The sequence below is a fragment of the Acanthochromis polyacanthus genome, chromosome 6 (genome assembly GCF_021347895.1).
Source record: "Acanthochromis polyacanthus isolate Apoly-LR-REF ecotype Palm Island chromosome 6, KAUST_Apoly_ChrSc, whole genome shotgun sequence".
NCBI classification, from domain to species: domain Eukaryota; kingdom Metazoa; phylum Chordata; class Actinopteri; family Pomacentridae; genus Acanthochromis; species Acanthochromis polyacanthus.
In genome coordinates this window covers 19201577-19213729 of record NC_067118.1, presented here as the reverse complement: position 1 = coordinate 19213729, position 12153 = coordinate 19201577, and the positions used below count along the sequence as shown (strand labels likewise).

Here is a 12153-nt window from a genome sequence, read left to right as displayed (position 1 = left end):
CACAGTGCGCATGTGCGGTGGAGTGAAAGCAGACAGCTGGCGCGAAGCAGTGGGGTCTTGCTCTGCGTGGACAACTTCCCACAACAATTAAAGGAGACAATGTTAGCTGAGACTTTCACCGGCAGGCACCCGGTTGTAGGTTTCTAAAAAGTGAGAGTCGGTCCAAAGTTTAAAGGGCGTTCCGGGAGTACGGCAGTTTGAACTTCAGCAACGTTACTTGATGCTACTGCTCCCTTAAGCTAACACCATGACTTCATTGACTCTGAGTGGAGTGACGGTGAATTTCCCCTTCCCTCCGTATGACTGTCAGAAGGAATACATGAAGAAAGTGATTGAATGTCTTCAGAATGTAAGTACCTGTAGCTGCTAACGAAAACAAGATGGATAACCTTAATTTTGCCGTTGTGCAAGTTTAACGGGAGTTCCACTAAACTGTGAATACTGGTATGGGAGTGTTGTAGCGAAACCATTTGTAAAAGTGTATGGAGAGTTAAGTGTGTGTATGTCAATCTGTGGCAAACCAGAATCATCGTGTGTCTTTTCAAAGTTTGTGTGTCTCTAGTTAGGGTTTAAATAAAAATGTGCTAATCTGTATTAAAATTTGAACTAAAGTCTAATAGTTGTCAGAACAAACAGGGTTACATCATTTTTTTGTACTGCTAGTCATCAGGACCGTCATAGGAAACAACTGACAGACAAATGTACAACGTAAAAGACTTAATTCTGACTTGGCTAAAGTAAGAACTTTTATTTTACTAATAAATGTTTAAATTTTTTTTACAATATGGCAAAAACTCTCAAAAAGATGAAGTCAGTATAACTCTCTGCTTGTTTGCTCTAGAAAGTAAATGGGGTTCTGGAGAGTCCAACAGGAACGGGTAAAACCCTGTGCCTGCTTTGTGCCACTCTTGCCTGGAGGGACCGCTTCAAGGACAGCATCTCTGCCAGAAAGATAGCACAGAGACTGGGTGGAGAGGAGATGTTCCCAAACACACCGCTGTCCTCCTGGGGTACAGCTGCTACGAACGGTGACAAACCAAGTATGTTTGTATTGTATCTTCTGCACATTGACTCGCCTTCAGCACACCCAATGAGTCTACACATATTAGTCTCTGGAAAGTAATGCATGTGTTTCATGTCCCCACTTTGTCCGTTTTTGGATCTTTCAGCTCAAAATACTGCAAAGATTGGTCATTTTAACATGCATGTGTAACTCCTGTGTTTAGGGCTGTTCTCGACAGGCCGTTTTGCTTAAAAATCCTAAAAGCTACTGCTGGGAATTGGGATTTGTTAAAGTGCAGTTTATTTGAGCATAGGTTGCAAAATCAATGAAAATGAATTTAAATGTCAGCAGAGTTGAGGTCACACAGAAGTGCAACATGAAGCACAGTAACCCACACACTACTTGTTTGTACTTTGTCCGAATCAGTCTTCTAGTTTCGACCATCTCTAAATGTCCTTTAGCTTTACAGTTTCCTTATATCTCCGACCTGTGTGTGTGCAATCAAAGCTACCAATCACATTAGTCACATTAGCTGCACAATGTGCTAATATTACATTAACACTGGAAAAAAGAACCCACTGGGTCCTCAGTTACTCAAATGCTTGTGTTCACTCTTGTCACTAACAGCAGAATGTCATTTTGCTTATGGTCTAGAAAGTTTGGAGTTACAGAAGTGGCAGTCTGACTCACTGGATGTAGGTTGTGGGTGTAAGCCTTTCATTAGACGATTATTAATTGTAAACAACAGCATGCTCTGGACTGCAACCTACTGAACTAAAAATAAAACAAAGTTTTGCTGTGGATTTGAATCATGCAGTAAGGCATCCTTCTAATCACAGTATTGGTCCCTTTGCATGCAAATATTCCGCAACAATTACAGTTGTGATTATTTGAGGGAACACCAAAGCCAGACACATCCTTCACTTATCCCCAACAGCAATGACTGTGATTGGTTTAAAGAAATACAAACAAACCAGAGCCTTTTTTCCTCTATGACAGAATGATAGTGTGGTGCAACCAGACAAGTTGTACAGCAGGGTTGTCAAACATACGACCCATGGGCCAAAACCGGCCTGTAAGAGGGTCCAATCTGGCACACGGGACGACTTTACAAAGTGTGAAAAGTACAGAGAAGACATTAACTGCAGACTGTATGTTTGTAAAACTGTAAGTTTAAAATAACTTCTAGATCTGGACTAGTTGTTAGTTGAGAACTAGTTTTCGATAACGACCTGGTCAAGAGGCAGCACACAACAAGATGAACAACATGCTACATATACAGCAAATCAGACAGTATTACAAAAGCAAAGTACACAAAGACTTTTTGAAAATAGAAAGGCTAAAAGTGACTGTTAAAAACAGGTGCAGTGGTCCTAAAGTGTTTCTCTGGCTGATTTTCCTTTTTAAATGACAAGAGTGGTATGTATGAGGAGAGTTTTAGGGACTTTTGCAGTGATTTATAGGTTATCAGACCTGCCAACCTGTACGCATTTTGCGTAGCAGGTATGCAATTTGACATCAAAGTACGCTGGTATGCTCCGCCTCATTAAACTACTCAAAAAGCTGCAGACATCTGTGAGTGCTGTTAGAAATGTGGACGTGCAATACTCATGCCTGACATCACGATGCAGCAGTGTAGTGGTGCAATTTCAACCCATCATCATAGAGTAGCGGAGAATAACAAGTCTGCCGAACCCTTGTTGGCCCGCTCTCTCCTGTCCTCTGCCTCCCTCCGCCTCTCTCCCCGTTCCCTGTGCCCGGCAGCTGGCGGTTAAAACGGTAAAATGGTGTGTGTGTGTGCGTGTGCGTGCACGCGTGAGTGTACGTGTGTGTCTTTTGGCAAATATGTACTGTTAATAACGTTACTTTCATGTTGAAAATATGATGTCATATCGGGGAAATAAGCACCGAGAGTTTTTTTTCCTATCGACATGAGCGCGAGCTGTGTGTGTGTGCGCGCGTGCGTGATTTCGTGCGTGTTTGCGCGTGCGTGTGTGAGATTAAGTGGTACTCAAAATATTTCGCCAAGGTTGGCAGGTCTGGGTTATTATACTGTGATTTTACTACTCCGGCCCACTTGTCATCAAACTGGTCTGTATGCGGCCCCTGATCTAGAATGAGTTTGACACCCCTGTCCTACAGAATGGGGCGGCAAAATATGACTTCTGAAGCAGATTTACAAGGGAAAAAAAACATGATGGACTGTGAGGCAGCTGCTGTTGAAGGTCCAGTTTAATAGAAAAGCCTGTAACCCTGTACCAATATCACATGGACAGCATTTTCATTCATCCTTTTATACATTTTAGAGAGAAAGAGCAACTGATCCAGTATCACTACATCACTAACTAGGCTGTTGTGCTTCTTTAACATGATGTGATGTGTCTGTTCTTATTGTTCCGCAGCCTACTACACTGATGTTCCCAAGATTATATACGCATCTCGGACACACTCGCAGCTCGCGCAGGTTATCAATGAGTTAAAGAGCAGCTCATACAGGTAAACTTGTATTTCCAGACAGTACAAGATCTTACAGATATTTTTTAATTATGCATGTTGATTGTTGATGTGTAACATGGACAGGGTAAAACAAATTTCAGGCTAAATTCTCCTTCATTTTAATGTTATTAGGGTGTAATTGTATAACTTTAGAACACTGCTGATATTTGGATATCTAAGTGAAATTCAAAGTCATTAAAAGATACATAGACACAGCACTGTTATTGATGTCATGTTTGTAATGATAGTTTTTAGTTCTCAATCTGAAGTCTTATTCAAACCTTTTCTCAGTGCAGGTCCTTTTTGTGATATACACCCCTGATGAGCAGAATTTTAGGCTTTTTCTGGCAAATCCACGCATCAGCAATGTTGGGAAGGTTACTTTTGAAATCTAATAGGTTACAGATTACTAGTTATTCTGAAAAACATTGCATGTAGTGTAACATTTACAGGAAATATGTATTCCCTATGAGGCTTATTACATAGGATTACATATCGATTGCTTTTCTAACAGATGTTTAAACTGTTTTCTAAAACTCGCCTTGCTCCAGGCCAAAAGTGTGTGTGCTGGGATCCAGAGAGCAGCTGTGTATCAACCCAGACGTCATGAGGCAGGAAAGCAACCATGTGAAGGTAAGTTGCAACATTCATGCTGCGGTAAATTCAGGTCAGCGTTTTTCTTGCCATGTTAGCTGAATTGTCTTAAATGCAGGCACACACCCAGATTGTCTACATTTCTTGGCATAATGAGAGTGTTAGGTTTAGTACTTTATATCTTTGTGCAGAAACTAAAGCTAAAAGCTATGTTTATACGCCATGTCTGGTAAAAAGCACTTAATCAAGGCATACTGCCCAGAAGAGGTGGCTGCTGTATCTTAAAAAATCTCTCCAGCATGTAACCTTTTCTAAAAACAACAAACTGTTCACAAAACGTTTTACAAGATTGATATTGATCTTCTTGTTCCACCTTTTTTGAGAAATGTTATGAATATTTGTATAAGCAGCAATTATATAATTATCCGTTAACTGCAGCTTCAGTAATTCTTCTTTTCTTTTGTGGTCTTTTAGGTAGTGTTCTGTGGTGAACCATCAGAAAAAGAAAGAGAACAGCAGATGCAATCCAACACAACTCATTTTAAGGTGCGCTTTCATTACAAACTATATGCAATTGCAGCTATAACAATTATTTTCCTGTCAATTAAACAGTTATGCATTTAGTCCATGAAATATAAATAAGCAGTCAAAAATGTTCGTGCAAACTTCCTACAGACCAAGTAGGCATCTTCAAATTACAGGAGATGAAACCAGCAAATATTTGACATTTGATTGTAAAGTAGCTGAAAATATTGATTTATGATCACAGTAGTTGGTGATTCATTTACTTTCAGTGCATTAATGGACAGTAGCATCAGTTATCACCTGTTTGTCTGCATCAGGTTCACATCCATCGAGACACCAGCTATCACACCAAAAAGCAGAGCAGTGATGTATGGGCTCCATCTTCATCAAAAAAACAAGGCAAGAGTGCAAAGCCTATGACATGCATGATTATAGTATTCACAAGGCTTTGTTTAATGCCTGTGACGGACTTGCCAGTACTGGTTAAATGAATGATCCATTTCTCTGCACATTGTAGGGAACATCCTTAGTTACTGGTGCTTCTCTCCTGGATTCAGCATGCAGGATCTCGTGAATCAAGGCGTTCGCTGCATCATCCTGACCAGTGGTACCCTCTCTCCCCTGTCCTCATTCACCTCTGAGATGAGGATGTAAGTTGTCTTCATTTAAAAGCAGCTTTATACCCCGATGCAGTTTGAACTCTAAATGGTCTGAGTAGAAATTCTGAAACAAACACAGCTCAACACTGTAAACTACTGTTACTGTTTTCACTCACGTGTTCGGTCACTTCTAAAATTATAAATCAATTAAGAGTTAGAACTATGATTTTCTGAGTTCAGATGATAACCACAGGTGATATGTAATCCCGACTTTCCCACCGTCTGTGACAGTCAGGAAGCTCACAGTCAGCCATCCACACTGCTAAGAGTAGAGTTCTTATTTGCTTGTCTTCAGTGGGAAGAGTGTTCCAGATAAAAATGAAGACATTCATTCTTTTCTTGTGACGGTGTGAAGACCAGAGCAAGTAGCGCTCCTTATGTGCGATATTTTCCTGACTATGAAATTTTATTTGCTCTGCTATGTGGTCAGTACAAAGTGCAAGGTAAACAGGTGAGATTTGCTCTCCTTTTTTCAGTGCCCAGTTTTTATTTTAGTGTTGCGAATCCCACCTGCAGCTAAGCAGACTGGTGAGTTTCTGCACTCAGAAAACATACCCGTGGAAACAGCCAGGTCACCGGGCTCTACGTGGATTATTATCAGCTCCACAGTCACATCACTTGTCCATGCTCTTAACCCCAGCATACATCCCCCTCAGAAGAAAACCTCAACTGTAAAGCATGACCTGAAGGAGCTTCCTTGCAGCTCCAGGATTGTTTTGAAAGAACTAACTAGGACATCTTTGAGAATCAGGTTGTGGAGGAATATCCATCAGCTGTACTCTACATACAGAACTGTTAAAAATGTCCCCGTCTGTTATCCCTCTCTGTACATTTTGAGTACAGTCTCCTATTTTACAAGTTACTCTCAGGTGTAACTTAAGTGAAAAGGAGACATGTTTTTCTCACTGCAATTTGGAGACCAGGACTAAAACCGTTACATGTTTATATGTCCTGTTGTCTTTATTTGTTATTCTTCTTTTGTTGATCTTGATCCCAGAGTGTTTTTATTTCTTTATTAATGATTTTTTTTTTTTTAGAGAATTCCCAGTGTCTCTGGAGAATAGCCACGTGATCGAGCGGGACCAGATCTTTGTTAGCATCATTGATCGAGGCCCTGATGGAGTGCACTTAAGTTCAGCATTTGATCGGAGGTTGGTATTGAACTAGTTAGTATTAGAGAGAGAGAAACCTTACTTTAGTTCTTTTTGGGCCACTCGGAGCTATGAGCTTTGGCTCATTGTTATGCTGCTTAACCCATTTGTGGTTGAGCTTTAGGTCTCTCCTCTTATGTGTAGTATTTACATTCATGCCTCTACAGTGCTTACTTCAATATGTTACTATAATACAAACTAATCATATTTACTACTTTCTGTGACAGGTTTGTTCCTGAAAACATGGCATCCTTAGGCAACACTGTTGGTAAGTTTATATGCAGAATAGTCAGAATTGTCTTGTCTCAAACCTGAAGCACTTTGCTGTCTCCTTTTCAGAGCAAGATTGTGTAAGATGGGCTCTGTTCATGGTGTAATTTCAGGAGGGCGGCCACTGTGGCTCTGATTAGTGGTACTATCGCTTGTTCTGTTCCTCTTGAATGTTGCTGCAACACTGTTTTGACTGATTTTTAGTTGGTTACAGATTTTTCCTGTGTCTCTTTGAAGATCCATCCATCCTCTATATACCGCTTTATCCTCATTAGGGTCGCGGGGGGTGCTGGAGCCTATCCCAGCTGACTTGAGCGAAGGCAGGGGACACCCTGGACAGGTCGCCGATCTGTCACAGGGCTACATATACAGACAGACAAGCACACTCACAATCACACCTACGGGCAATTTAGAGTCATCAATTAACCAATTGGACTGTGGGAGGAAGCCGGAGTACCCGGAGAAAACCCACAAACTATATGCAGAACGATCCCAGGCCCACCCCGGGATTCGAACCGGGATCTTCTTGCTGCAAGGCGAAAGTGCTAACCACTACTCCGCTGTGCAGCCCCTCTTTGAAGATGTTAACACTAATGTTTCTTTACCTATCATCACATCAGACAGCTAACCAGCAAGCCATGTGACTGACAGGAATCTGTAAGAAATCACTCAAGACCAGATTGAAACTGTAAACAACATTTATTTAAAATGTACAAAACCAGATGGATTGCCAGTTTAATCTTCATCTTCCTCCTCCTCTTCGTCCTGATTGATCTGAAAGTAGCGAAGCTCATAACTCTCCTTGGTATTGGCCACAACACGCAGCCAGTCACGAAGATTGTTCTTCTTCAGGTACTTCTTGGTCAGATACTTCAAGTATCTGCAAAACAGGACATGAAACACAGCGTCAGATCACTTCCAGATTAGTCTCTTAAAAAGAGATATGGATAGTGGCACTTAGGTTTCCCTGGTATCCTGGAAACAGAGCTGTTTCTGAGCCTATATTAAATAAATACCAACACATACACCAATATTGACCTTATAAGATGTGCAGTAAACCTACTTAGTGGTTTGAATATGTTTTTAATATTCATTCTTTACTTGCTCCTAAAACCATTTATCACTGTCAGGCTTGCAGCTAAAAGGAAAAAGCTAAATTTTCTTACATGACAAAAGAATGACATTGAATGTAAGATACTGGATTCATCTTTTCCACTTCATCATGAAAATTGTTTTGTTTTGATTACTCCTTAAATTAATCTTTTTGTGACTAGCATGAAGGGACTGTTATTTTGGTGAACAATCTTGCGTTGCACAATCATAATTAAACAGAATCTTGAATAGGACACTTATCTGTACACATTCTGTTTTGCCAGATTTCATTTCTGCTTTGGCTGCAGCAGATGTATTTCTTTCAGCTTGTATCATATTTTTAAACTCCTCATATTTTTTTTAGGATTACTTCTCTAGCAACAGACAGTCAGCTGCAAAACTGTTTGGACATTTACAGACTTTTCAGCATTTCAGCTCTGTACACCAACACAATGGATTTGAAATGAAACAGTTGAGATTTGCTTTAAGTGCAGAATTTCAGGTTTAATTTGAGGGTATTTACGTCCAAATCAGGTCAACGGTGGAGGAACTGCAACACATTTTAGATGTGTCCTCCACCTTTTTAAGGTATCAAAAGTAATTGGACAACTGGTTGCTGAGCTTTTCCAGGACCAGGTGTGTGTTATTCCCTCATTATTTCATTTGCAAGGAGCAGATAAAAGGTCTAGAGTTCATTTCAAGTGTGGGATTTGCATTCAGAATCGGGAGATTCAACTCTCAATATGAAGTCCAAAGAGCATCACTATCAGTGAAGCAAACCATCATCAGGCTGAAAATCAAAACAAACCCATCAGAGATTTAACAAAATATTAGGGGTGGCCAAATCAACTGTTTGGTACATTCTTAAAAAGAACGAACACACTGATAAGCTCGGCAACACCAAAAGACCCGGAAGACCACGGAAAACAAGTTTGTGGATGACAGAAGAAACCTTCCACAGTTGGCCAGATCAAGAACACTGTCCAGGAGGTAAAAGTCAACAATTAAAAGAAGACTTCACCAGAGTGGTTACAGAGCTTTCACTACAAGGTGTATCAGTAAACCATTGATGAGCCTCAAAACAGGAGGGCAAGATTAGAGTTTGCCATAAAACTTCTAAAAGAGCCTGAGTAGTTCTGGACCATCCTATGGACAGATGAGACAAAGATCAACATATAGCAGCATGATGGGAGGTGAAGAGTCTGGAGAAGGAAAGGAACTGCTCAAGATTCAAAGCAGACACCTCATCAGTGAAGCATGGTGGTGGCACTATAATGGAGTGGCCATGTATGATTGTCAATAGGACTGGTTCTCTTATATTTATTGATGATGTGACTGTGGACAAAAGCATCAGGATGAATTCTTTACGGTTTTGGGCAATACTGTCTGCTTCACAGTGCAGATGGACAATGTCCTGAAGCATACTGCAAAAGAAACCAAAGACTTTTTTAAAGGCAAATACGTGGAATATTCTGCAATGGCAAAGTGAACCACCTGACCTGAATCTGACTGAGCTGCAATTCACTTGTGTAGTGTAATATTTTTGGAGTGTGATATAATAAAAATAAAAGATGATACAATTATGGCAAATGCTATTAAACTGAAAAATAGAGTAAAGATGTGTATGAACTACATAATAAAGAAGGTTCCAGTAATCACTGATGTTTTGATGATTGTGTGTGTGTGTGTGTGTGTACTTGTTTCTGCTATACCGGTGGGGACTTTGACCTGACTATTTGCTATAAAGGTGGGGACTTGTCTTACGGTGGGGACCTAAAATGAGGTCCCCACGGGTGGCAACACCGTTTTCTTGGCCATATTGTTGTTAATAAAAAATGTAAAAGTGCATAAACGTGTGTTTAGGGTTAGGCATTGATTTGGTGATGGTTAAGGTAAGGGTTAGGAGTTAGATATGAATGGGAGTCAATGGTAAGTCCCCACCGGTATAGAAAAACAAACGTGTGTGTGTGTGTGTGTGTGTGTGTGTACATCACAACCATGGGTAATGAGACAGTGTGTCAGATTTTCATAAAACACACCATGGTTGGGACAAAAAAAAAAAAATCAGTTATCAGCAACGGCTGAACCCATTGTTGATTGGCTGTTGGGTGATTTTTTGGACAACTTTTGTCATTTTATTTTGCTGCAATTTGGATTTGGGCCGCATTATGAACCGTCTTGCTCCACAGTTTTCAGTCTTGCATAAAACATAACAGTGACTAAACACCAATTAAGTCATCTTTAGTCTTTTGTCTGGTCACGTGGTACTCAAAAGCAAAGCCAATATACATGATGTATCAGCTGTGCAGCCTGATCATATAATAGCATAGTCCCAACTATTTGTTAATTTAGAAAAGTGGTACTGAATGTACGGCTCGCAAGCCTCATGTGGCATCAAACTTTGCTGTGGCTCATATGTCAGCTAGGAACTACATGATAATGCAGCCAATAACCATAGTTCACCAAAATACTCTGAATACCAAAATAGTGAGACCCGAATATTCTGACCTCAAATTAAATATTTGGATACCACCGTAACGACTGAATATTCAGATATTTGGGTCCAGCCCTAAAATCTCATATCTGGTTTCAAGCAGTATTGAGCAGTGCTAACGTTGGCTACACTGTGCTGTGCTCTAATTACACCTACATTATTGTGCGTTTTTCCTGATCTCGATTATAGGATGTTTTGAAATAGACTGCATACAAATATCAGTGGAAATTATATGTAGTTGTACAAGTCTATTCTGTGACACTGAATGTATCATCCATCCATTCTTTATCTATACAGTCAATCCTCATTAGGATCACAGCAGGGCTGGAGTCTATCGCAGCTGACTTAGGGTGAGGGTCAGGTAGGGGACATCCTGGACAGGTCACCAGTCTATCACAGGGCTACATATAAAGACAAACAGTCATGCTCACATTCACACCTATGGACAATTTAGTGTTACCAATTAACCTCAGCATGTTTTTGTACCTGGAGAAAACCCACGCATGCACAGAGAGAACATGCAAACTCCATGCAGAAAGATCCTGGGAAGGCTGGGACATGAACCAGGGATTTTCTAGCTGCAAGGCGATAATGCTAACCACCGAGCAGCCCCCTGAATGCATCACTTCCCTCCAAACTCATAGCAATTCTCAGAACTTTGAGACTAGGCCGAGCTTGTGTGTCCTCGTTTTTAAAAGCATTTAAATCCAACAAACTTGCAACAGAATAAAAGGTGGCTGTACTTTTACCTTTTGGAGAAGGGCACCTCAGAGGAAACGGTTATCTTGCTTTTGCTCCTCTCGATGGAAACAACACCACCACCCAGGTTGCCGGCTTTCCCGTTCACCTTGATGCGCTCCTGCAGAAACTGCTCCTGTAAGCAACACATTTGGAGAAATATCACTCTAACAAGCCCATGCAGCAAAGGCATAACGCTCTGCCTGAATATGGGTAGTTTGTGGCAAATCACAGAGAACGAAAAAGAGGCAAAAGGATAACACACACCGACGGTGTAATGAAGTGGCACATGCAGAAAGTCCCTGTACAGATGACATTCATTTCTGTGTGCCTAAAGCAACTGTTACGTTTGACTGTACTGAAATTGTGGTAGATTAAGACACATTAATCTCTAATTAGCGGACTTACAAAGTTTGCAGCATCCATGATACCATCTTCAACAGGATGGGTGCAGTCCAGTGTGAATTTCAGGACCTGCTTCTTCTTCTTACCACCTTTGCCGGTGTTCTGCTTCTTCTGCTAATGAAAGATGAAACATTTATGTGACGGAACAGAGAAAACACGACACAACACTTAAAAACCACAACCCGTCTCTATATCCGGCAGCAATGTGTTTTTAGCCAGAGCTCCTTTGCAAAATGGCTAAAAAAACCTCAAGAAAATGTGCCCCAGTCCATCTAACGTTGACGTTCAGGTTTCGGAGCTACAAAACAACCAACATGACAAGCTAACTATGTAATCTCTTTAGATGTCAACTTCTTCTAAAACTATATCATTTGTCAAACAAACTACCGTTGTAGCCAGTCTCTACCGACACCGCCACCGTTAGCCAGCTAGCAGCTAAAGGCCACAGAAAAAAAAAATCAGCCGCCCGTGTTCATAAAAGCACTTCTAAAGGAAACCAGAACGCTGGTTTTAGACCCGGACGGCTGCAACAAGGCAGTTATTTTATCGTACTCATTTTTGTTTGACTTTCACACAGCAGAATATGCAGTTTTACGGCACTGTAAAAAACGTGATATTGCTTACAATAGGCGCCATGACGGGAAACCGAGCAGAAAGGAAGAACGAGGTCTGCGCATGCGTAAAAAAAGAAAAGAAACATCAAACACCGAATCATCGATCGAATCC

At 40.8% G+C, this 12153-nt stretch overlaps 2 protein-coding genes across 5 annotated transcripts; one reads left to right on the top strand and one right to left on the bottom strand.

The window, feature by feature from the left end:
* Positions 1-7165, top strand: LOC127534450 (regulator of telomere elongation helicase 1-like). Of its 3 annotated transcripts, XM_051949660.1 has the most exons (9): positions 1-349; positions 842-1040; positions 3406-3499; positions 4051-4132; positions 4568-4639; positions 4936-5017; positions 5136-5268; positions 6315-6428; positions 6656-7165. In XM_051949660.1, the coding sequence occupies exons 1-9, from the start codon at positions 248-250 to the stop codon at positions 6741-6743; spliced, it is 966 nt and encodes a 321-aa protein (XP_051805620.1). In that variant the 5' UTR covers positions 1-247; the 3' UTR covers positions 6744-7165. The 3 variants fall into 3 exon arrangements, 2 of the variants coding, with proteins under 2 accessions (XP_051805620.1, XP_051805621.1); XR_007942640.1 differs by lacking the exon at positions 6315-6428 and having other exon boundaries at positions 5176-5268; XM_051949661.1 differs by lacking the exon at positions 6315-6428.
* A 213-nt stretch (positions 7166-7378) lies between these two features.
* Positions 7379-12153, bottom strand: LOC110971657 (60S ribosomal protein L22). Of its 2 annotated transcripts, none has more exons than XM_022222047.2 (4): positions 12052-12153; positions 11431-11541; positions 11034-11158; positions 7379-7578 (listed from the first exon to the last, which is right to left on the bottom strand). In XM_022222047.2, exons 1-4 carry the CDS (start codon positions 12061-12063, stop codon positions 7434-7436), a joined length of 393 nt encoding a protein of 130 aa, XP_022077739.1. In that variant the 5' UTR covers positions 12064-12153; the 3' UTR covers positions 7379-7433. The 2 variants fall into 2 exon arrangements, with proteins under 2 accessions (XP_022077739.1, XP_022077741.1); XM_022222049.2 differs by having other exon boundaries at positions 11431-11538; positions 12052-12128.

Excerpts from the sequence above, each read along its gene's own strand:
- LOC127534450 (XM_051949660.1), top strand. The coding sequence starts at position 248 with ATGACTTCATTGACTCTGAGTGGAGTGACGGTGAATTTCCCCTTCCCT. Across the intron at positions 1,041-3,405 it reads TACGAACGGTGACAAACCAA|CCTACTACACTGATGTTCCC; the intron begins GTATGTTTGTAT and ends ATTGTTCCGCAG. Across the intron at positions 3,500-4,050 it reads TTAAAGAGCAGCTCATACAG|GCCAAAAGTGTGTGTGCTGG; the intron begins GTAAACTTGTAT and ends GCCTTGCTCCAG.
- LOC110971657 (XM_022222047.2), bottom strand. Across the intron at positions 11,159-11,430 it reads TCATGGATGCTGCAAACTTT|GAGCAGTTTCTGCAGGAGCG; the intron begins GTAAGTCCGCTA and ends TGTTGCTTACAG. Across the intron at positions 7,579-11,033 it reads GAGGTGCCCTTCTCCAAAAG|ATACTTGAAGTATCTGACCA; the intron begins GTAAAAGTACAG and ends CCTGTTTTGCAG.